Genomic DNA, 23,617 nt, shown 5'->3' with positions numbered 1-23,617 from the left:
CAACGCACTGGGGTACTGCCGAGCCCTGCAAAGGCCGCCTGGAGAGACCTGCACAGTGACCTGTTGCTCGTGCAAGCAGTGTCCAACTTGGCTCCCTGTCGGCCTTTCTTTCTCAGCCGTCAACTAGAGATGCCCATTGCAATGGAGGCGTGAAGGGGTAAGGCAGGACACCGGGTGCAGTAGACTTGAGCTAACCTAGTACCCCGAGTCAGTCCCATGACCTCACCTGGAGATGGGAGCACTGAGGCCCGGGGAAGTGAGCTCCCCGGTGCGTGGTGCCCAGCATCGCATCTGGCAGCCCTGCCCCAGCCAGCGGCGCCGCTGTGTTCCTCCCCAGGGTTTAGATGGGCAGGTGAAACCCGGCTGCGTCGAAGAGGACAGAGTATTCCTGACCTAAGCAGTCGGTTAAGTTTCCCGCACAGCGGGCGGGTGGGCTGCCCGTTCTGGTGGATCTGAAAGTCGCGGACGGACGGTGCCGTCCCAAGCACTGCCTTTCTGCCCGGAGCAGGGTTTGTAAGCGTGTCTTCGTTGACCCCACTTTTCTCACTTGTGCCTTGTGCTGTGTCCCCAGGTAAAGCAGACAGAGCGCAGCGAGGCGCCTGTCGCTGCCGCCATGCCGTTCCCTTTCGGGAAGTCTCACAAATCTCCAGCAGACATTGTGAAGAACTTGAAGGAGAGCATGGCCGTCCTGGAAAAACAAGACATTTCTGACAAAAAGGCAGAAAAGGTATTTTTTGGGCTTTATACTTTTAACCTTTTGATAAGGAGTAGTTATAAGATGAATTATGCGCTGATTTGAAGAAATCAGTCGAATCAATTTGGGTTTATTTGGGGCTTTTAAAATACAGTCCTAACGTGACATGTGGTGCTGCTTACATTCAGCATCGCCTGGCCTGCCATAGAACATATATTTCTGACATTTTTCTTAGTTTTTCACTTGAGGTTTTCAAGTTTACGTTTTGTGGTTGAAGTGGTATATCTGATGTGTTGGGGTCTGTTCCTACCGGCAGTCTTCCAGGGGAGATGCCGCTCTGCCTTTGTGTCCCCTGTCCCCGTGATGAGCACTTCCCACCACCCGGGGTCCACAGTCCAGGGTCTGCCTTGGGCCCCACGTATGTCTACCTATCTTCTGCACAACATGTCACCATTCACCAAATAGCGTGGGCTTCACCTCCGAGAGTTTGTGAATTGATCCTGATTTCTGTTTCTGTTTGACAAAGGTCCTCGTAACCTTTCTAGAGACATGGGCTCTCTCCAGAATTCCTCCCTGCTGTAACCCTTTGGTACAGACTCCTCAGGTGGCACAGACTCCTCAGGTGGCACAGAGCCATGCATCTCAGGCGAGTGGTATCCTGCCCGGCATTCTGTGCACACCGGCCTCCTGCTTACCTCTGGGCAGTGAAAACGTGTAGTCAGCTGGGCAGTTTATACTTCCTTTGTCTTGTTCTCCCCTCTCCATTTCCGTCTCAGCCTCTCCCCCCCCCCACCTTCATCTTCGAGAATCTACGTTTCTTTTTCCCTGCCGCCCAAAATTCTCCACTCCCTGTCTCACTCTTGCCCCATGAAACAAACTTTGCTGGCCACCTCTGGAACTGCCAGCACTGCCTCCCTCTCCAGCCTGACTCTGTGTTCTGTTTTGTCCTCTTATTATATGGCACCCGGATCACCTGGCACCATGCTGAATGCCTGCTGTGTAGCGAATGAGCATTTGATTGGAATGAAAATTGCCACCTCATCTCTTATTTTAGGAGGTTGGGGGCTGAAGATTAGCTTTCTCTTTTTAAGTCTACAACTGGCTTACCTGTGTTCGTGTAAGGAAAAGAAGTTCACACTCACGCGATCAAGATTTGTAATTACAGACTGTTGAATTAGTGCCCATTTCTGGCATTGGAATGAATCTGCAATTAGTAAAATGTGCTATAATTCAATTTCATTATAGGTCTTACATAAAAGTTTCAGACAACTTTTTGCATGCCTGTATGTAAGAGACGTAGATTAATGTTAATACGATTAAACTTTCTGTGTCTGGCTTGACAGCAAATAGCTCACTTGTGTCTGTGTTCTGTGTGCTAGCATGGTGTTTTGGCTGAAGTAACTATAAGGACTATGACTTCATAGAGATGTATAGTTGGAATGTACTGGCCTCTAGTTAATAGAGGCCAGAGATCACCTCTTCCCCAGACAAACAGTAATCTGGCCCAAATGTTAGTACGACCAAAGATGAGAATTGCTCTAAACCTCATCATTAGTAGAACTTCTGCTATTAGGACATACAAAGCAAAGAAGAAACAGTTGGATTTCTGAAAAAAAGATTTCATTTCAAAAGAGAGAAACAATTCTAAAAGAGCTATCCATGAAAATTTCTTTTTCTGAAATTGATTTAAAATAGAAGTTTATGATTTATTTGTCAAGGTTGAAAGGGAAATAGCAAGTAATGCAAATGGTAAGAGGGAACTAAGACCTGAAAACATGGAAAGATGAAAACCTAATTGCTGAGTTAAAACCATGAAAAACAGCTTTGACATCATACCTAAGAATTAAAAGTTCAAGGTAGCCCCATTAAATCCTCAATGCTTGCTCTGAATTGTTTCTTAGCATTTTCCTCGAAAGTCTAGCCATGCATTTAGAAGTAAAATATATAACTACTGCAAATAAAGAGGAAAGATTAGTGTTGAGGTAGTCATATCCTCTCAAAACACAACATCAGTGCAGAAACAAATACCTAAATGAATATAAAATTCATAGCTTTCCTCAGTACTAATCATAGCTGCCTGGAAATTGTAATTTTAAAAAGCATTAATATACAGTAGCAACATAAAAAACTTAACATGTGGGCCTCCCTGGTGGTGCAAGGGGTTAAGTCTCATGTTATGAAGCTGTCTGCAGCAGGAGTTCTATCCCTGGCCAGGGAGGTGACCCACATGGCACGGCAGACCTCTCCTGTCTCCCCGCTGCTCCCCTCAGCAGTGTATTTCAGTCATTCTTCCTATTCTGCTCCCCACTCTGTCTCTGGTGCACAGTCCTCTGCCACCCATCTGCCTCACCCCTGCCTCTCTGGTTTATACTCAGCTCTTATATGCACAAATCTTTTTAAGAAATTTTAAGATGTGAGGTAATATTTCTGATAGGAAGTAGGGAAAACCTATGTGAAGAAAACTGTAAAACTGAAACAAAAGTACCTGGTCTCTGTTATTGAAAGAGTTATAGATGAGATGCCATTTCTTCTCCATTTCATTTTGGAACTTGGAGCAGGTCCATTCAGCTTAAGCAGGCAGTTCTAGGTCTAGGTAGATGAAGCAGGATCATTTTGTACCTTTGCAAAGAGTGATTCTGAAGTTCTAGAAGAATATGTAAAATGCTCCAAGAATATCTAAAATTCCAAATCAGGGTGGACTTTAAGGAATATAAATCCACCTTTGTGTTGAAGCAAAACACACTGCCCATATCTGCATACACCTCCCCCATGCATGTTCAGTGGGATGCCTCCTCTTCATTTACCAGAATACTCAGTGACTCCTTCACACTTCACAAATCCACTTCATCAGCAGATCTATCCACTTTATCAGATTTTTAACAGAAAATTAGAAACCAGAGGCTAGCCACTTCTCTTTTTTTAAATACCACCCAGGTTTGGGCCACCGTGTCTCTGCTCTTTCTGCAGTGTCCTGACCAATGTCCATTGTCTCCCAGCAGCCAGTGACTCTTCAAAATGAGCCAAAAGTCAAAAACGGAGACTTTTACTCCCCTTAGAGTAAAAGTCAAATCCTTACAAGAGCTGAATTAAGTTCTGCAGGCCAAACGTGCCTGCATCTATTTTTGTAAGATCTGTGAACTGAAAATGACTTTTACTTTAAAGGGTGAGTTTAAAAAGTAAGGAAGGATATGCAGCTGTCTGTCTGCCTATTTGCAAAAAAATTGATCTCATTCGTGCCCATGACCTTGCTGGTCCTTCTGGCGTTGCCCTCCACTGGCCCTCCAATTACACTCCTGCCTTTAGACCTTTACACTTAGCTGTTCCCTCTGTCTGGAATGTTCTCCCTAGCGCTCTGCTGGCTTACTCTTTACACTCATCACTTTTCGCCCAGTGCCCTGTTTGAAACACACGCCTGCTTTCTGGCATTCCTATTCCCATTCAGCCCTATCTTGTTCTGTCTCATATAGCACTTGATATCTTTAATATATTTAATGATGTGTTTATGATTTCTTGCCTTTATTAGCGTATCAGCCTCCCAAAGATAGAGTTAAATCACTATTTGTATTTACTGAAAATGGACTTCATGCCAGAGTTAACATAAAATGCTGTCAGCATGTCATACTTCTGGAATCTTTATTTTCCACTAATGAAGATAAAAAGAGTATCGCCGAAAATACTGGAACAGTGCTTGTTGAGTTTGTGACGGAGGTGGGCTTGGGGTGGCCAGGTGTCTTCTGAGTAGCGAGTGGTGGCATTACATGTGGTATCACAGTTGTCTTCAACGCTACCACCCACCGAAGAAGGGAAAGAATGACTTCTCAAGAGGTGCACCCTGTTGTTCCTGGCATCTCCCACGTAGTTCCATGCTCATTAATTATTTTCTCCTGGAGTTCAGAAGATGCGATTGGGTGAGTAATTAGACCCAGTGAATCAGGTGAACAAACCACTGTTTGTGTCTAGTCAAGCTCCAGTGATTTGCAGGGTACTGTCCTTCTCAACTGCGAGATATTTACTGTCACTGATTGACAGGAGCAGAACTAACAGGCTTCCTTAGTGGAACCTGTGGATGTCAGAGTTGGGGGATAACAAACTTGTTGAATGACTGAATTAGGTACTGAAAGAAGAGTCACTTAACAGAGAACAGTTAGCAGGAGTGGAGGGGGAGGACCTGACCATACTGTTAAAGCATGGTGTGAAGAAAATAGGTCCTGTATCAGTAGTTAAAAATATAGATTAGATGCCAACAAAGGAAATAAAATTGAACCACTAAAAATAGTTGATGAAACCAAAAGAGGGCATAAGGAGAAGAAAGGCGATTAAAGGACAGGCAAGTAGGACAAATGGGAACAAATGGGGAGATGGTGGGCGCACATGAGCCGCTGCAGTGGTCACCTGAGATGGTCTGGACACCCCAGTTGAAAGCTTTCAGACTGGATGGCTAAACTATATGTGCCTGCAAAAGGCCTCCAGCAGCATAACCCAGCATGGTGGAAGTCTAAATGGTGGTGTCTCTGAGAGTCAAGGCAGTCTCTGCTCTTACCACTTCTCTTCAACTTTGTGTCTGAGATTCTAGCATGCAGTCAGCCAAGAAAGATAACAGGCAGGGAAAGTGAAGTAAAACTGTCCTTGTTTGGGTTGATACAATCTTCCACATAGAAAATAAAAGAATCTACAGCTAGGAGTTCAGCAGTGTCACAGGTTACAATATAATTGTACAAAGAACAACTATATTCTGAACGGTAGCAATAAAAAAAAAACAGAATTAAAAAAATTTTTTATAGAAGTAACATTGCATTGTACCATTATATAAAATTAGGTGTTCATTGCAAAATTAACCTTTAAAAATATTATTTGGATTACTATTGAGGAATGTGTAGCACTTAGGTATAATTTGACAAAAGAAATGAAACACCTGTACACTGAAAACTATACAGTATTGCTAAGAGATTAAAAACACCCAAATAACCAGGAAATATACCTGTTCATGGGTTACAAGAGTCATTATGTTTAAGTTATGAATCCTTTCTAGATTGATTGCATTCCCACAGGCTTTTTCTCCTTTTTTAAAATAGAAATTGACAAAGTTTCTAAATTATATGGAAATTCTAAAGACTTAGAATAGTCAGAGCAACTTTAAACAAGAACAAAATTGAAGGGCTTCAAATATCTTGTTGCAAGAATTATAAAGCTACAGTAATGAAAATAGTGTAGTCAACATAAAGATAGACAAAGAGACCCATGGAATAGAGAATCAAGAAATAAACCTACACATTTCTCGACAGTTTTGACAAAAGTGCTATTGCACAGCACAGTTGGTGCTGAAACAGTTTGATATAGCCACATTCCCCAAAAACTGTTGGCTCCATGCTACATGACATACATAAAAAAAAAAAAAATTAAATATAAAGCCTAAAGTTTCTAGAATAACACAGGCCACAAACTTTGAGATCTTGGGCTAGGCAAAAATAAGTAAAGTTCACCAAGTAAGACATGCATACTTCAGATAAGCATTTGAAAAAATGTAATCAGCAGTCAACAGGGAATTAAAGGGTCAAAGCCCATGATGCAATGCCACTGTATGTATACCTGTTTGAATGGACAAAATTAAAAATGTGGACTGAACGGAATGTTGGTGATGAGGTAGAATAGTGGAAACTACAGGTGGGAACATGCCATGACATAACCACTTGGGCAGCAGGTTAAAACATAGCACTAAGAAGCTAAAGCCATGTCAGCGTGAGTTTGATCCTCGCCCCAGGGGTGACCCACACGGTGCAGCAGACTCTCCTGGCCCGCCCGCTGCTTCCCTCAGCAGTATACTTTGTCAGTCTGCCTGTTCTGCTCCCCACTTTGGTGAATCCTCTGCACCTCTGGCCTGTACCCCAGTTCTGTATGCATAAATAAATATATCTTAAAAAAAAAAAGCTGCTCATACCTAGTTATTTTATCAAAGAGTCTACCTATGACAAAGAAACACATCCAGATAAAGACTTGCAATAAAGGTTCATAACAGCTTTATTTGAAGTAGTCTAAAATAGGAAATAACTCATGTGCATGCAGCATCTCCAGAGAATGGAATACTACTCCATTAGTAATAAAAAGAATGAACTCTTTATTAATGGGCTGATAGCTAAGCTCTCAAATAACTGACATAACTCAACAAAAAGAAAACAATCCAATCCAAAACTGGGCAGAAGTGCTAGAGAGACACTTCTCCAAAGAAGATGTACAGGGTAGCCTATAGTCAAATAGGCATATGAAAAAGTTCAACACTGCTGATTGAGGAAATGCAAATCAAAACCACAGTGAGATGCCACTTCACTTAGAATAGACTCACCCATATATATGTAAAAAAAAAAAAAAACAATGCCCAGTGGGAATATGAACTGTCAAACACAGTTGGTAGCAGTGTAGATTCGTCAAGTCCTCTGTGGAGTTTCCTCAGAATATTAAAATACTTAAAATGGCTCTACCATATGATCTGGTAGTTCCACTCCTGTGTATCTACCCAAAGAATGCAACAAGGCATGTATGCACCCCAGTATTCATCGCAACACTACTTATAATAGCCACGTACGGAAACAAGCTAAGTGCCCAAGAACAGAGGGGTGGCTTAAGAAGGTGAGTCTACATACACAATGGAACACCACTCAGCTGTTTGAAAGAAAGATGGACTCTTGCCACTTTGACAACATGGATGTAACCAAAGGGTATTATTTTAAGTGAAGTAAGTCAGAAAGAGACAGATACTGGATGATTTCATTCATGTAGAATATAGAGAAACAAACAAAAAAAGGAACAGACAAAAAAAGTAAGTCAAAACAAAACCCTAGAAATACAACTGTAGAATTGAGACTACTCAAGGGTGGCGTGGGTGAAGATGGGCACAATAGAAGGAGGGGGCTTAGTGGACTGTGGCAGTGGGTTACGGTTGACTTGGCAGTGGGTGTGGTGTGGTGACATACGTCTGAGGAGGTGTGAAACTGTCCTCTGAATCATGCACAGTGTTACCAGATTTTTTAAAATAAATCATGAACTGCTGTCCATAGTAACATGATTAAGTCTCAGAGTATGTTGGGTAGAAGAAGCTGAACTCTGAAGCATATATAATGCATGATTCCACTTAAACAAAGCTTGAAGCAAAACATTCCTAATGACAGCAAGCAAATCAGTGGGTGTTGATTGAATTTGTAGGGGGTTGGGTTGGAAGGTTAGAGCAGGGTTGGTGGGTTGAGCTGTCTAAGGAAAGTAGAAATCTTGTGATGGAAGTGTTCACGGTCTTGGTTCCATGATGTGTGCACAAGTTCAGACTTCTCAAGTTGGACACTTTCTGTGTGCTTTTTTGTATGTCAGTTACGACTTCATAAGAAAAGACGCTCCACATACCAACTGAGTTGGAGGTGGTATAGAAACCGCATATGTGCGCCTGGAGAATAAATCAGGTAGTAAAACACCCAGAGAGATTATTGAAAGCCTGGATGACAAAATAGCAGTGCACTGTTTACATTCAGTGACCGTCCCTGTTCTTGGGCACATGTCTACACTGGAAATACAGAGAATTGAGAAGGGCTTGAGGGGAATAACCAGGTTGACACAGGAATTTCAAAACTGCCGTAGAGAAAACTGCCATGAACGACTTAACGGTGCAGGCAGAGAAAGGCTAAAATTTAAGCTGTGTGACATTGTAGGATGGGGCAAAACCTTTGTGAGAGGCCTTAGCAAGGAGTTTTAGGGGCTCCTCTCTGAGGAAAGGGAAAGTTTCAGAGATAGGATTAAGACAGAGTGGAAGGAAAAAGTATCTTTTCTTTTGGCTATTAGGGAAATTGACAGGTGGAAATGGGCATGGTCAGTGGGTGACCAGTTTCCAGTCTCTGCCGTGGTTGGGCCATGAGCCCCTTCAGTTGCCTGAGGACTTGGAGCTCTGCATGTTTGATGCATCCTTGTTTTGATACAACTGTACTTTGTAAGGTGTCGTAGAGGCAGGCCTCTGTTTCATTTTGAGGTGGAATAGTTTCCTGTTAACATTTTCATGATGCACAGGAAGAAAGCGGCGGTGTCCTAGGTAAGCCATTATACAGAGTCGCTCTGCCAAACCCAGGGTAAAACTGTATCTGCTGGGTTCCCTACACCATGGACATTTTCTCTTGCATTTCTTATGGTCTTGTCGACAAAATAATACACAGTTGAGAGTGTTTATTCCTTTATCTGTGCTACATTGATATTTCTACTTGTTCTATGTGGTATAGTTACCATATTAAGACTTGGGTGTAATTCAGATATATTAGCCCCTTAGCAACTATATCAGTCCTTTGAAAAAGGATTTGTAGAAAACTACTTTACTCCTACCTTTAGAAAAAGGTACCTATTTATAGGAAACTGGGCACTGGGGGTGGAATGGGGAAGGGTGGGATTGGTTCTTTCGTGGCTAACAGTCACCGCACGGATCTGGTGTCTGTGATGACTGCTTGTACACTTTGGCCCCTTGTGTACTGTGTAAGAAAATGTGGCCCCTCCCTCCACTCGCACTTGATTCCCTTCATTGCTGTGAATGCAGCGTTCAGAATTGAATGGCGATCTTCACTCATTTCATGAGCAGACTAAGTTTGCAGCATAGTTCAGAGGGGAGGGAGCAGCCTCTTCATAGCCTAGCCGCCCACAGTGACTCATGGTTACTAAACTTGTTCCGGCTCATCTTTGACACCAGAAGGTTATTAATAGATTTCCTTAGTCCGTGATCTTTCGGCTTTGGCTGCTCAGACTTCTTCTTTAGTAGAGGGCATGTATGTGGAGGGTTTTAATTTAATACAGGAGTGAACATGATGGTAGAATCTGTCTCATCATCAAGTATTAGCACCAACAACATTCCTCTGTGCTTTTGGGTTCCACCTCACATCCTTTCTCTTCAGACTCTTTGACTTGAGGATTTAAGGGCTTCCTTTTTCAATGAGGTCATGTAATAGGTCCATTCTTGAGTGAATTTATATTTATAGGGCAACAAAGATGGATTGGTATGCATTTGGAGGACTCCTGTTTGAGATGATTGTCTTGTTAAAAGAGGGAGTCTAAAGAAACTCAAGGAGAATATAAGCAAGATAGGAGCTCTCTGGGCTCTGAGGCATTTCTCAATAATTATATGTGAATTATAATAATCTCTAGCTAGTGGTAAAAAGAGCGTGAAAATTCTGCTACATAGATCATTTCAAAATTAGTTCTGAATTATGCCTCCTTATAATTGTGCACACTGCTTGGAAGGACATTCTTTTGGAAACAAAGACAGCAAAAGTTAACTACTGTCCCTAACTCTTGTCATCCTTGGTGAAAGATTCTCAACTTGATTGAACCCACAGATGTTTTAGTGCCCTCGTATATATAGGCACGTAGGCACTTGGGTCCAGTTTTATCCCTCTGTTAAGTTTATAGTCTAGTAAAGGAAATAGGCATGTAAATAATGTGGAGATAATACTGGAGGGTGTAGTGGAATTTGTGGCAACCAAGGGGATAAAGCAGTTAATACCTCTTTCAGTACAGAGCCAGCCTTAGCTGTGACGTGGCATTTGAGCTGATTTGTAAGGAGTTGGGCAGGCAGAGAAGCAGGGCAAATGGAAGGTGCTGCAGCGGGAAGGAAGGGTGGTGCGTGCAGACCGCAGTGACGAGTGCACAGTGACTTGCTCAGTGGAGATACAGGGAGCGGTAGAGATGATACTACCGATGAAGGCATGGATTGTAGACAGTTGAAAGGATGCGCTAACTTTAAAATATACTGAGGAGGCGTAGGTTGTCTTTCTTTGTTATTGTTTTGCTTTGCTTTAAATACTTACTTTTAAACAATTACTAATTCTTAGGAAGTTGTAAGAACATCTGTAGGGAGAGCCCATCTACATTCTCCTAATGGGTAGCATATAACTATGTGCAGTACGAAGGTCAGGGAGTTGACACCACGGCAGTCCGAAGGCCTCACTCACATTCTGTCGGCTTTGGGGGAGTGTGTGTACATGCTGTGTACAGTTACATCACGAGTGTAGCGATGGCTGTGTGGTTTCTTTTACCCACAATCAAGATACAGAATTGCTCCTTCTCCACAGGCCCCCTCTTGCTGTTCCTTGATAGTCACCTCCTTTTCCTCTCCCTGTATCCTTAACCCTTGCTGGCAACCACTGAGCTATTCTGCAGCCCCATAATTTTGATATTTCAAGAATGTTTAAAATAGAATCATATAATAGGCAACCTTTTGAGATTGCCTTTCTTTCTCTCCATTTAGTTCTCTTGAAATCCAAGAAAGTAACTGAATCAATAATATCTTTTTGATTGCTGAGTAGTATTTCTCTTCAGATACTTTGACTTGAGGATTTAAGGACTTCCTTTTTCAGTGAGGTCATGTGATAGATCCATTCTTGAGTGAATTTATATTTAGGGCAACAGAGATGGGTTGATATGAATTTGGAGGGCTCTGGAACCATTCCCTAGTTACAGGACATCTGTGCTGTTTCCAGCTTGGGGCTATTAACAAATTAAGCTACCATGAAAGTTGTGGACCGTAATTTTCTTTCCTCTGTGATAAATGTTCAGGAGTGTGATAACTGGTTATCACAGGTGGTGAATGTCGTTTCATTTTATAAGAAACCCCCAAACTACTTGTTCCAGAGGTGCTGTGCTGTTTTGCATTCCTCCTAGCTGTATTTCAGTTAGAGATTGCGTGCAGATCTAGGGGTGTTGGGAAGACAAACTTGATGGCAGAAAAAGTAACTTGGTACAGAAACTGGTAGCAAGGAAACTGAACGGTAAGGAAGAGAAGCAGGATGTACTGGACTAGATTTCTGAGAGAGAATTGCGAGGAGGGAGAACTGAGAGGATTTATTTAATGGTTAGCTACAGTTAATTCCAGGTTTACATATCCTTTGACCCTCTACACACCAGGTATTTCCCAGGGCGTAAGTCAATAAACTGTGCCCCACACCAGCCCGTTTCCTAGTGCCCTAAAGAGAGTTTTACGAGAACACAGCCTTCACCATTCGTTTACATGTGGGTGGCGGCTTTCCTGCCACTGTGGCAGAGTCGAGTGGTGGTGAGAGAAACTGTATGAGCCTAAAAAAACTTTGCCACTTAACTGGAGAAAATGATGAATACTCTAATGAGATAGATCACAGCCAGGGATCTCATCTTAGTTAGAAATTGGAAGGGCCAGGGCAAGGAGGTGGGGGTGGGGTAAGAGCTGTGCTCGGGTGCTTGTTTTGCTATTAATGTTCCACTTCTGTGCAAAGGAGCTGGCAAAGGAGAGCAGCTCCGCCCTGCTTTCAGGGGCTCTTTGTCTCCTCACCTGCCTTTTCACTTTTAAGTTACCTTAATTTGGCTGTTATAATGCTACAAAAGACTTCTGTTTGGAAAAACGGTGGCAAACCGGACTCGAGAATAAGATATTATGGCTCTACCTGCTTAAAAACCGCTGATTTAAATAACCTTTGACATTTTTCAACACTTAAGATGCTGCGACATACATCTGAAGAGGTGTAAGTCTGCACCTCTGAACCGCATACAAGTGCTGTAAAATAATACTACCGCAACTTAAGATTTTAAAAACATCTTTCTTAAGAAAGGACACCAGGGTGCCATACTGTGGCAACACATGAAACATAATTGAGTCAACTCAGAATTAATTTTCCCTGCCCCAGAACTGGTCTCTCTTTGTTCCTGAGGATGCTGCTTATGTATCTCTGACCTTCAGGTCATCTCAGATCTTTCTCTCACTTCAGCAGCTGTTTGCTACACAGCCTGTTCATTTGAAATCAGGGTGGGGGAGGGGTGTGAGACTGCAAGGGGTGACTGCCCCATCTTTGTCTCTTGGTGAGCACTCCACTCCAAGAGGGGTGGGCTGTGTGCACGTGATGAGGCTTCCTCCATCATGTCTAGTCGTTTCAACTGATTGCTGTGAGTGTCTGTCTGAGCATTGTGTTCTGACTTTTGTTCATTCCAAAAATTCAGAAAATTTGACGAACGAAAGGAAAGAAGCTCACCCTAATGTGAGATGACCACCAGTCTTCAGCCTGGTGGGGTATATTCTCATTCATATTCTAGGGCTCACTCTGTGGGGCAGTAAATGCTGTTCTGTGGCTTGGGCCTATTTTTTGACCACCTCGCCTGCCAGACTAGCCCCTTGATTCCAGTCTGCTGTGGTTTTCCATTTTATAGGATGCACCGTAATTGAACCAGTTCAGCGGAAGACCTTTTATTTTGAACTCTTTGCCATGTTAATTAACACTGGGTGAACATACATCTCTGTCTTAACTCCCTGAAGGTAAATTCCTAGAAGTACAGTGGGTGCTTCCTCGGGATTTAACTTTCAGTCTGACAGTCTCCCCATATGGCTACCTCAGGGAGGGGACTGCATCTGTGAGAAATGACGTAAAATTATGCTACAATAAAGTTGTATCAGTTTATTTTTCTACTGTAAGTGTATCATCTAAAAGTTTGGCGCTGATAGAAGGGGGAGAAAACTGTTTGAAATTGCATTGATTGTTATTATTATAAAGTGGAATATATTTTTGAGGTGATTTACCTTTTCATTTGATTTTTCCACTACCACTGTATCATCTATTAATAGAAGTATTTTGTCTCTGTAGAAGGAAACGTAAATTTAATTTTTTAATTCATTATTAAATTTTAAAATTATGTTTATTATTAAACTTATTGTGAACAATAAACTTTAAAATGTTATTATAAGTATTAGAATATCCTTAGGTGTATTTGCCTTTTAATTTCTGTATTTTAACCATTTTATTCTTGCTATGGGTTTATTTTTAAGGGTACTTTCTATATAAGGTTAGGCTTAACCAGTAACAATCAGAGCAAGGTCGAGCAGACCCAGTCTGACCCCCAGACTGGCCTATGCCCTCATCTCGTGGCAGCCGTCCGCCTGGGCCACCTGTGGATGTCCCAGTTTGCTGACGTGTAAGGTAGAGACAAAGGTGGGAAAGGCTGGGAGCCCTGTGGGCCCGGTCTGGCAGCATTCATGGCATTGCCCTGAATCTTCTCAAATTGCATTTTGTTGTATCTGAGCTATTGCCTCTGAGTCTGGTAAAATAGGACAGTGATGGGTACTGTGGGTTTTAAGACAAGGTTAAATAATGAAACCTGAGTTTTTGGAAGTCTGAAATAGGCTATTCATGTCACTGTTTGCCTTTCCGGTTGCTTGGTTTTCCACCTCGTTTTATTTTTCTGGTGGGGAAGCAGGTGGAGAAAAGTCTCACAGGCGTAGTTCTAATTGGATAAGTGATCGTGGACATTACCCTTAAAAACTTGTAGTTATTTGCCTCTCACCCTGGGAGGGGAATGTGCTTCTTACAGTGTTACTAGTGAGGTGAAGTGAGGAGTTAGGTGTGAACTCTAGTTTAAAAAGTGTTCTTAAAGATGCTAATCAAAAGTAAAGTAATTACCAGTCAGTTGCTTGAGAGGGCTCAATGGCCTGGCCCCCCGGGCAGGTAGGGAGGCAGGTCGGACCCTGTTCTCCACTAAGCCTGACTGTGAGAAGCCCTACCCTGACCCTCCCGTGTGGTTCAGCTCTGACCCGTCTGCACCCGGTATAGGTTCTTCGCAGGATCTCACGAGGTAAGGCCCTTCTCCGAAGCTGCTGGAAAACCCAAACGGGCCAGCCACGAGGGAGGTAGTGAAGCCGAGACACAGAACTTTCCAGTCTTTGAGGGGGCCTGCCATGGGGAGTGGTATTCTCTCCCCTGCTTCTCTTCTTGGCCATGTATTTATAACACAGTTGCCTGCTGTTCATCATCTCTGTCCTTGAAACTCAATATGAGGTTCCCCAGTCACACAAGTGTAGCTTCTTGGAACACGGTGTTCACTGAGCAGGCGCCCCACACGGGCCAGGCAGTTGACAATGTCCTGAAGTCAGGCCATGTGTAAATCCTGCCTTAGGCCCCCGGTGGGCTTGTGGGGTGTGAGAAGTGTACGCACGCCCTTTCCAGAGCCCTTGGAGACATGGCAGGGAAACAGTACATATGAGAAGCTGCAGCACTGGGAGGCCAAGGTCTGAGCTAAGAGGTAGGTCAAGAGATAGGAGGGGCTTTCACAGACAGCAGCAGCTCTATGCAGGAGACAGCGAGCAAGCAATTTTCCAGTTCCCTCGGGCAGAGACAGAGATGTCCAGGGAGCGAGTGAGGCTGGCTGCTGAGACCTCTACTTAGAATTAGTGACCTTTCGAAATGGCTCTCAGTCGTGTGTCCCACCACTTCTCACAGGCTGTGCCATGTTGGCGTTTTGTGCACCCACGCTGCAGCGATCCAAACCAGGAAGCCCCCTTCGGTACAGTGCTGTTGGCCTCAGACTGAGTGGTAGTGTGTCCTTTGATCTTTAAGTCTTCTTTAATCTAGAAAAATCTCTCTTTCTTTAGCTTTCATGACCGACACGGTTGAAATGCACTGCTCAGTCACTTGGGTTTGGCCAACATTTCCTCGTGAGTCAATTCAGATGATGTCTTTTCGTCAAGAAATTCCCATAGGCCCTTAGTGGTGCTCCTTGTCAGGAGGCACGTGAGGGCAGAATCTCCCCAGTGTTCACTTGGTCATGGGGATAAGCAGTGGCTTCCTGTGAGAGTACTGTTGTTCCTTGTGTCTTTAATAAAGGGGAGTGGGCCTCGATTTTGAAAGTTCTCCAAGTAATTCTAATGTGTCTCCAGGGTTGAGATGGACTGAGGAAGTAGAGGATGTTTCTACAGGCTGTCGTGTCTCCATCTGGAAAGAGTGGATCTAGCTGCTCAGATAGGAAGTGGAGAAAGACTGAAGTCTCTTGGGGAAAGTGAAGTAATTTTTAAATATTTGCTGCTAGGAGTTATTGGTTGGAACTCAACCCAGTTTGGAGGGCTGTTTCTGGCCAGACTGCAGGCAGACGAGCAACATGAACCAGGTGTGCACTGCTCTGTCACTTTCTGGAGTGCCAGCAACCCAGGGAGCTGACATGGAGGAAGTGACAGTAAAAGGCCCATCACCACTGAAAGTGAGAGCCGTGGAGCAGTGAGCATGAGCTGTGCCCTGACAAGCAGCATATTAGCAGGGCAGGTAACTGGCATCAGAGAGCCCTGGGGTTAGTGAGTTGAGGAGCTGGGCGGCTTGGGAAGGGTACAGTGCTGGCAGGGTGTGAGTATGCGGCGCTTCCTCATAGGCGTGAGGGGACAGACAAGGAGGTGCAGCCTCGGGGCACTGATCAGAGAGGCAGGCAGGGAGCTCACCGCAGCAGTGCAGGCAGGCCCGAGCTGGGGCTGGGTGGTGCTGACGTGTGTGCCCATGCAGGCAGCCACAGGAGAGCTAAACGGAGCCACGATGGGTATTTGTTCACAAGTGTGTTTTCATTCAGCAGGGACTTACTGTACATTTTTGAAAAACAAACTGAAATCTATTTGTGCAGTTTCTATGTTGAATAGTGTTGTCCCTTTCAAGGACAACACTATCACCTACATACAGGTGGGGAGGAAATGCCAATGGAATTCCCTCACCTGGTCATGATATTCATGTACCTGTGTGAACACTCACCTTCTGGACACCCTCACCTCCTACCTTCTGAGGGACTCCCTGTCTTTCTGTCATGCCCTTCTCATACAGTCAACTCCCTCCTCAGTTGATTTTATCAAATTTAAGATATGATTAAACACTCAACTTCTTAAACTTTTGGTAGTATTTGAACGTACATCCTCTTTTGTTTAATCAATTGTGAGTGTCCATGTTAATGGACAACATGTTAATGGGTAACAGAAATCCCACAAATACTTGAAATAAACCTAAAGATAAAAGTCATCAATTGAAATATGGACTTAATTTCTTATCAGGGCTGCTATTCTGGTTTTTCTCAAATTCTGGTTTTTCTCATGGCCTGGTCTGATTACCTCACAGAGGTCTGGTAACTGACCATGGGAGGGCCCCACTGAAAGTTTCTACCTCACTGCTGCTTTCCACATAAGCCTTGTTCCAGGCTTGAGGTTTTTTGGGGGGAGGGTGTATTTTGGGGGCACTTTTCTCAAGATGTGGTTGTGGGACCTACTTATCTATACAGACATGCATAATTAGCTGTCACAAGTCTCGCAAGCAACCTGACAGCATTGGGCTAAAGGAGCAGGAGAATGGCGTTAGTGACAAGGAAAAACACAATTATATGCAACTGTAGACACTTCTGTAAAGCAGAACTTAAAAAATGACTTCCTTTGAAGAGCTCTTCGGACGCGCTCATTGAGCTGAGCAGTGAAGCAAGAGTGAGAGGCAGCCAGAAAATGGGGGCAGGGCATGTGCAAGAAGCTCCAGTGGAGGTGGTGGGGAGGAGGCCGAGTGCGGGGCAGGTCAGGGACCGTGGGCCGGGCCGGGCCACGCACGTTGCACAGGCGGTGGGGTGGGCTGAGAGCAATAGGTCACTGAAGCATTTAAAGCAGAGGCGGACGCTGTTAATTGTATTCGTGTTGTGAAGAGGTAGACTTATGATTTGGGGAATACATTGTAGGGGATTCAAGGAAACCAGTCAAGAGGCTGTGAGATTTAGGAGGTACTGGGGTGGGTGAGGAAGAGGGAAGAATTGAAAACAGCTCCTCAGTGTCTGACCTGGCTGCCACCACCATAGTGGTATGTCTCCCTGCAGTAAGGACTGGAAAAGAGCACCAGGCTGGGGCGAGGTCACGAGTACTGTTTTCGATGGGTTAGCTTGGAGGTATCTTGAGGCAGCTAAGTGGAGGCAGGGCACTTAACCAGCTAGTGAGAGAACTGGATCAGAGATAGGGATGAGGAGGCATCTGCATTTGGGAGTCAATTAGAGCTGTGGGTGTGGATGAGATCACTTAGGGAGAGGATGGAATGAGAAGGAGGCCAAGTTCCCTGTCTTGAGGAATACCTGGTATTTAAATGGCCTAGTCAAGGAGAACGAGCTAAGGGTGAAACACAGGGAGACGGGACAAAGCAACGTCACAAGGGCCAAGCAAGAGTGGCTCAAAGAAGGCCGTAGCCAGCTTCAGGTCCTGCCAAGAGCTCACATGGAAGAAGACTAAATTTTTTTTAATGGCAGGTGGGTCATTGGTGACTAAGTTGTGAAATGCTAAGTGTAGAGGCCACTGGGGGTTGTCTGAAGAGTGAGTATGAAAGAGATACGTTGGGTTGTAAGTTCGGGCAGGTGTTTAGAGAAAGTCATCATGGGAGTTGGGCAGCAGGGCTTGGGGCGGGGGATTATGGGAGAGTTCACTGAGCTTTGTTACTGGGAGTCTTCATCCTGTTTTAAAACTGATAGACAAAGTCAACTGAGAAGGGAGCTGACTATATGAGAAGGGCATGACAGAAAGACAGGGAGTCCCTCAGAAGGTAGGAGGTGAGTGGTGTCCAGAAGGTGAGGGTTCACACAGGTACATGAGTATCATGGTTATCAGGTGAGGAAATTCCATTGGCATTTCCTCCCCACCTGTATATAGATGACAGTGTTGTCCTTGAAAAGGAAGGGGGCTTTACATGTGAATCCAGGTAGCTGTTCAGCTCAGAAATTGCGCAAATAGCTTTCAGTTTCTCTTTCTCAGAGGATAGCTTTACTGAGCTGTAACTGACATACCACACAAGCCACCTTTTAAAGTGAACCGTTCAGAAGTTTTATTGTGTTCACAGGTATATGCACCTATAACCGCAGTTTTAGAAGGTTTTCATGATGGCAAAAAGAAATCTGGACCCACTAGCTACCCTCCCTTACCTGTTCATCTTTTGCTTTCAGGAGAGGGTAGAGTATGGCCTGTGTTCAGGTTTAAAATTGTAGAGTGCCTTAGAAGAAGAATGCATATAAACTGGGCATGTGAAGGGTTGCCAAGAGGCTCCAAATTTTAACAAGCCAGAGAAGGAAGGGGGGCTGAGAGCCACTCCTAGGGTCACTGGTATAAAGTCATCAGCTTATACACTTGGAAAATGTAACTGTCAAAGAGAATCGTCTAAAAAAAAAAGCACTTTTTGAACATGATGTGGAAATAGGAGCGTGTGTAAGTACCCCAGCAGCCGCGCCAAGCTTATTAGTAGGTGCCTGCGGGAAGGAGCACAGTGACGCAGGTGTGATGACAGCCTGTGGGAGTTACTGCCCGTTGCACATCTGGCCGCGTGGGGCCATGGCGGCACACCTGTCAGATTTTCAGGCAGTACTTGTGGGAGACAGTAAACTGTAGTTCGCGCTAAGCTCCCCGAGCGTCAGTTCTAATAGCAGAACTTCCTAGCGGTGCCGTCACGTGGCGTGAACCTCTGTGTTGTGCATGTGACAGTCTGGGGTCTTCTGCATTGTCCCATTCTAGATAGGTTGAGAGACTCTGCCGAAGTTTCTGAAGGACATTAGAGTACAGTAGGCGGCATGGAGGAAGGTAACAGAGTTAGGGTGCTGCCCAGCCTGCAGTGTGGACCCAGGACTAGCAGGCGATTTAGATTCAGTGAAGCGCTGTGTCTGATGAGATGAGGTTTTCTGATAACTCTGATTCCGAGATCTGCTAAGGATAAATTACTAGATGCTAGAAATACTGAAGATGAAGCAACATAATCATTTGGTCCTACTAGAAGGTTGCAGAACACAGACTAGATGATTCCTGGGGTAAAATTAAGTACACATAATTCTTTGAGTCTATGGTGCAGTATATTTCTGATCTTAACTGCCTTTTTATAACCTTTATGAATTCATATAGCTTTAGTATTCTACCAATACTCGTCGCCCTTTTGGTGTCTTAGCTGTAACTGTGGGAGTTTGTTTTTATTTTTATTTATTTTTTTGAAGATTTATTTATTTGTGCATACAGAACTGGGGTACAGGCCAGAGGCTCAGGGGCGGTGAGAAGCTTCACCAGAGACAGAGCGGGGAGCAGAACAGGCAGATCGACGAAGTCCACTGCTGAGGGGAGCAGCGGGCGGGCCAGGAGAGGTCTGCCGCGCCATGTGGTCACCTCCGGGGCAGGCAGGGATCGAACTCATGCGGAAGCGGCTTTAGATTCTTAGTGCTGTGCTTTAACCCGCTGCGCCACCAGGGAGGGCCGGGAGTTTGTTTTTAACCATCTAGATGCTTGATTTCAGACCTGTGTCCCTTCAGCTTGTGAGTCTGTCCTCAGGAATGCTGTGCTGCTCCACTGTGAGACCCTGGCAGCACCAGGCTCCATGCACCCCTTTGGGCTGGTGTTGGCTGTGTTTTTATTCTGCTGATAGCATAACCTCAGAATACAGTTATTTTAAACAGCCTAGTGTTTTCAGACATTTAAGACATAATGTAAAAGTAGCCCTGTTTACACCCACACTTAGCCCTAGTGCTCGTCATGCCTGTGTCTGGGTGCGGATTTCATCCTGGTCGTTTTCCTTCTGCCCATAGGACGACTAACCACTTTCCTGCAGTGCAGGTTTGCTGGTGACACCATCTTCTAGATTTTCTGTGTCTCCGAAATTTTTTGGTTTTTGGCTCAACGCGGAATTCTAAGGTGTCCTTTTCCTCCTGCAACTTTCATGATGTCCTCCTACCTTTTGATTTGCCTCATTTTTATCAAGAAAACTGATTATTTTTATTTCTTGTAATGTTTTTTTCCCTCAGATTGCCTTTTTTTAATATATATTTACGCATACAGAACTGGGGTGCAGGCCAGAGGTGCAGGGGCCTCAAGGCAGATCTGGGAGCAGAACAGGCAGATTGATGATGTACACTGCTGAGGGGAGCAGTGGGTGGGTCAGGAGGGGTCTGCCGCGCCGTGTGGTCACCTTGGGGCCCCGGGATCAAACTCATGGTGAAGTGGCTGCCACAAGCTTGCAGTGCTGTGCTTTAAGCGTTGTGCCACCATTGTGGGCCTCCTCAGATTGCTTTTTAAAATTTTCTCCTAACATTTAAGCAATTCATTTATTCCATGCCTTGGCATATTTTTCTTCCTGTCACTTGATTTTAGGAAATTTAAAAAAAACTCTTGGCTGCACAGGATTATAGATTTCATCATGTTTGGAAAGTTTTCTGTCACGCCTTGAAGTATTTTCTCTCCTCCCCTCTTTGAGCACTGTGGTTGCCCCTTAGCAGGCCTGTAACCCACAGGTGTGGCCTCCCTTCAGCCCCGCCCCGCCCAACCTTGGCCCATTAGGAATTTTTATTGCTGTTTCCTGCTCCCTCATTTCTTCTGCAGCACCTAGTTGCTGCTAATCCCATCCATCCAGTGAACCTTTTGCCTTAGCTACTGTAATTTTTATTTCTAAGTGTTTGAGTCTTTTTCAGAAATGCCTTTCATACCTCTACTAACATGCGTGTTTTTCCCCCTGAATATATTAAATACATTTATAGTAACTTTCCAGGTTCGTGTTTATTACTTTTGTCATCTTGGTGATTTGCAAGGCTGTTTTCTGCGCTGGGTGTTGCTCACCCCGGCGTGTTTTCCCACCCACCAACCTTTCTGTTGTGTGCGGCGCCAAGCAGTTTCGTCTCGGCCTAACTGTGTAACGGCCGAGGCTCGGCCCTGGCCGCCCCGCCCTGTGGCTGCCCCAGCCCTGGCGCCCTCCTCGCGTGCGTGAGCTTCCCACGCCTCAGCTGAGGAAGGGGCCGCCCCAGGTCTCTAGTGCGCACTTCTCTCTGTGGCCGGACCTGTAGTCCAGTCCCTTCGGCCTCCACAGTCCCGAGCTGTCACGGGCACCACCTGTGCACTGCGCGCTCCTCCCGACGCCACCCGGGCGTGCTTCCGGAGCAGTCAGCTAGTTGTGCACGTCACGTGGGGCATTGCCCTTTCCGAGATCGCAGTGCTGTTTAAAATTCACCACTTCACGTTTTCTCCTGTTCTTCCACTCTGTTTCATGTGGGGTATCCCATCGAACCCTGTCCTCCATCTTGGCCAGAAGTGACTTTAGTGCTGTTCCTCCCTCGCCCCTCTGTGCCTTTTCTCTGACAGACCTCTCCCACTCACCTGGCCGTTGTGCTTCCCTAAGCCTCTTTCCAGGCTCTGGCAAGTCAGCATCTGCCCTGGGGTGAGCGTATGCGCCTCTCGTGGGCTCCCTTCCCTTGCCTGTGAGGGGCAGTTGCGCCTCCATTCACTGTCCCGCTCTCCGCGCCTGCCATTGCCCGTGGCCCAGCGTACGGTTTTCCCCGAGGACCCTGCCTCCACTGTGCACGTGTTAAGCTCCTGAGGGCAGGAGTGGGCCGGCCCAGCTTTCCTCTTGTACGTGGGTCCCTGGGTAAGTAGTATAGAGATAAGGTATTTAACACATGTGGGTGTGTTTACATGACTAATAAAATTGTTTTTCTTTTCTGCCCCAAAATCAGGCTACAGAAGAAGTTTCCAAAAATCTGGTCGCCATGAAGGAAATTCTGTATGGCACAAATGAAAAAGAGCCGCAGACGGAGGCAGTAGCACAGCTCGCGCAAGAACTGTATAACAGCGGGCTGCTCAGCACCCTCGTGGCCGATTTACAGCTCATCGACTTTGAGGTAAGAAACCAGTTTCTTACTTTGCTAAAACTGAGCCCTATTTGTGGTCTCGCGCCATGTGCTCTCCCTGGAAACACCTGAGGTACCTGCTGGCCCCTGGCCCCAGAGGCTGGCTCTGCCCGCCAGTGGCCACGTTTCAGCAGGGACGGGGTGGTGCTCCGGGCGACTCAGGCCTGCCTGTCTCCCCGCTGTGTAAGAAGCCGCTTGGTTTTCACTCACAATTGCTGTTTTTCACATAGTCACTGGTCCTCGGCTTTTATGGCATAAACAATGTAAAGAAGACCACAGGTTTAGACTTCAGAAGCAGATGAGATCTTAGAGAACACTCACTTCTTTTTTCTTTTAAGCCTAATAAGAGCTCATTGCACCAGAAATCATTTGTTTTTTGTTTGCTTGACACCACTTTCAGGTTTTTAAAGTAGGGTAACATTTAAATAGCAGGAGATTTCATACACAGTTTTGACATCCGGGGAAACCTAACTCTGGCCACGTTGGCGGTAGCCTCAGCTGGAGCAGAATGGCCCTCAGCCGTGAGACACTCACACTTGGCCACTGCCAACGGTGCAGTCTGCTCTTCGGTCTCAGGGCTGGCTTTGCCGTCTGTATCTCCCGCCCAGCCCTGGTAGGCACAGGAGACAGTTGCCATGCTTACATGGCCAAATTCCGCCGCCTCAATATTTAGTGAATTCATTAGTGAGAATAATGAAGCTTGAGCTAGTCTGACCAGATGAGTCTGAGTGTAGCAATGAGGGCTCTGCCCTGGCAGAGGGTGGCTCTTCTCTGACATTGTCATCAGCCTGTGCGCGTGGATGTCTGTGCAGGAAAACGTAGGAGAGAAAATGATGGACATAAAGCCAGCTTCAGCTCTGGAAAAGGGCGGGGTCATAGACAGCTCATAGATGACTGGAATACTGTTAACTCTGTTTCCACTCTGTAGAACAGATTAGAACTAAGATATTTCCCTTTATTATAGCTGGCTTCATGAATACTTGATGGGCGTATCAAATTCCAACAGCAGTTTTTATTTCCTCTGCAAACTTGGTGATGCATGGGAACATCCAGTTCCTTTTTCCAGCCATCCCACTTCTCAAGCAGGACACTAAATTTAATATTTGTTTGAGACTTCAAAGACATACATTTAGAGAAGGGCATGCCCTGCTCACCGGTTACCACAGGTCGTTACTGCTCCTGCCCCAGCATGGGCCCCCAAGGTCTCCTTGCAAGTAAGCTAGCAGTTCCCTCCCTCACTGGCAACCTTAAAATAAGTGAGCATTCTGGAATTTCTCTTGGGGCCCAGTTCTCCATTTGATTTTGTTTTAGAGTTTGTTTCTTATAGTTTTCTGATTATTCTGGTTATTAAGCCTCCTGTAACGTCCATCTATTTTGCTGAGTAAAGTGCAGAGATAGAGGAGTTCTCGGCTGAGCTCCTGCTTTTGTGCAAAACTTGAGCCTTCACGATAATCTGCATGAAGTCTTCCCAAGGTAGACCTCGCTCAGCGGGGG

General features: G+C 45.2%; 1 protein-coding gene across 1 annotated transcript in view; it reads left to right on the top strand.

Annotated features, from left to right (window-relative positions):
- Positions 1-583: 583 nt before the first annotated feature.
- Positions 584-23,617, top strand: part of CAB39 (calcium binding protein 39) — a 41,789-nt gene continuing 18,755 nt past the window's right edge. Inside the window, exons 1-2 of the mRNA XM_004674209.2 lie at positions 584-727; positions 21,950-22,114. Coding sequence (XP_004674266.1) covers positions 614-727; positions 21,950-22,114 — 279 coding nt within the window. The 5' untranslated portion in view covers positions 584-613. The remainder of the gene's footprint in view (positions 728-21,949; positions 22,115-23,617) is intronic.

This window comes from Condylura cristata, unplaced genomic scaffold (assembly GCF_000260355.1).
Source record: "Condylura cristata isolate star-nosed mole 26May11 unplaced genomic scaffold, ConCri1.0 scaffold00002, whole genome shotgun sequence".
Taxonomy (NCBI): domain Eukaryota; kingdom Metazoa; phylum Chordata; class Mammalia; order Eulipotyphla; family Talpidae; genus Condylura; species Condylura cristata.
The sequence above is the reverse complement of the archived record's forward strand: the minus strand, read 5'-3'. Positions and strand labels throughout refer to the sequence as shown.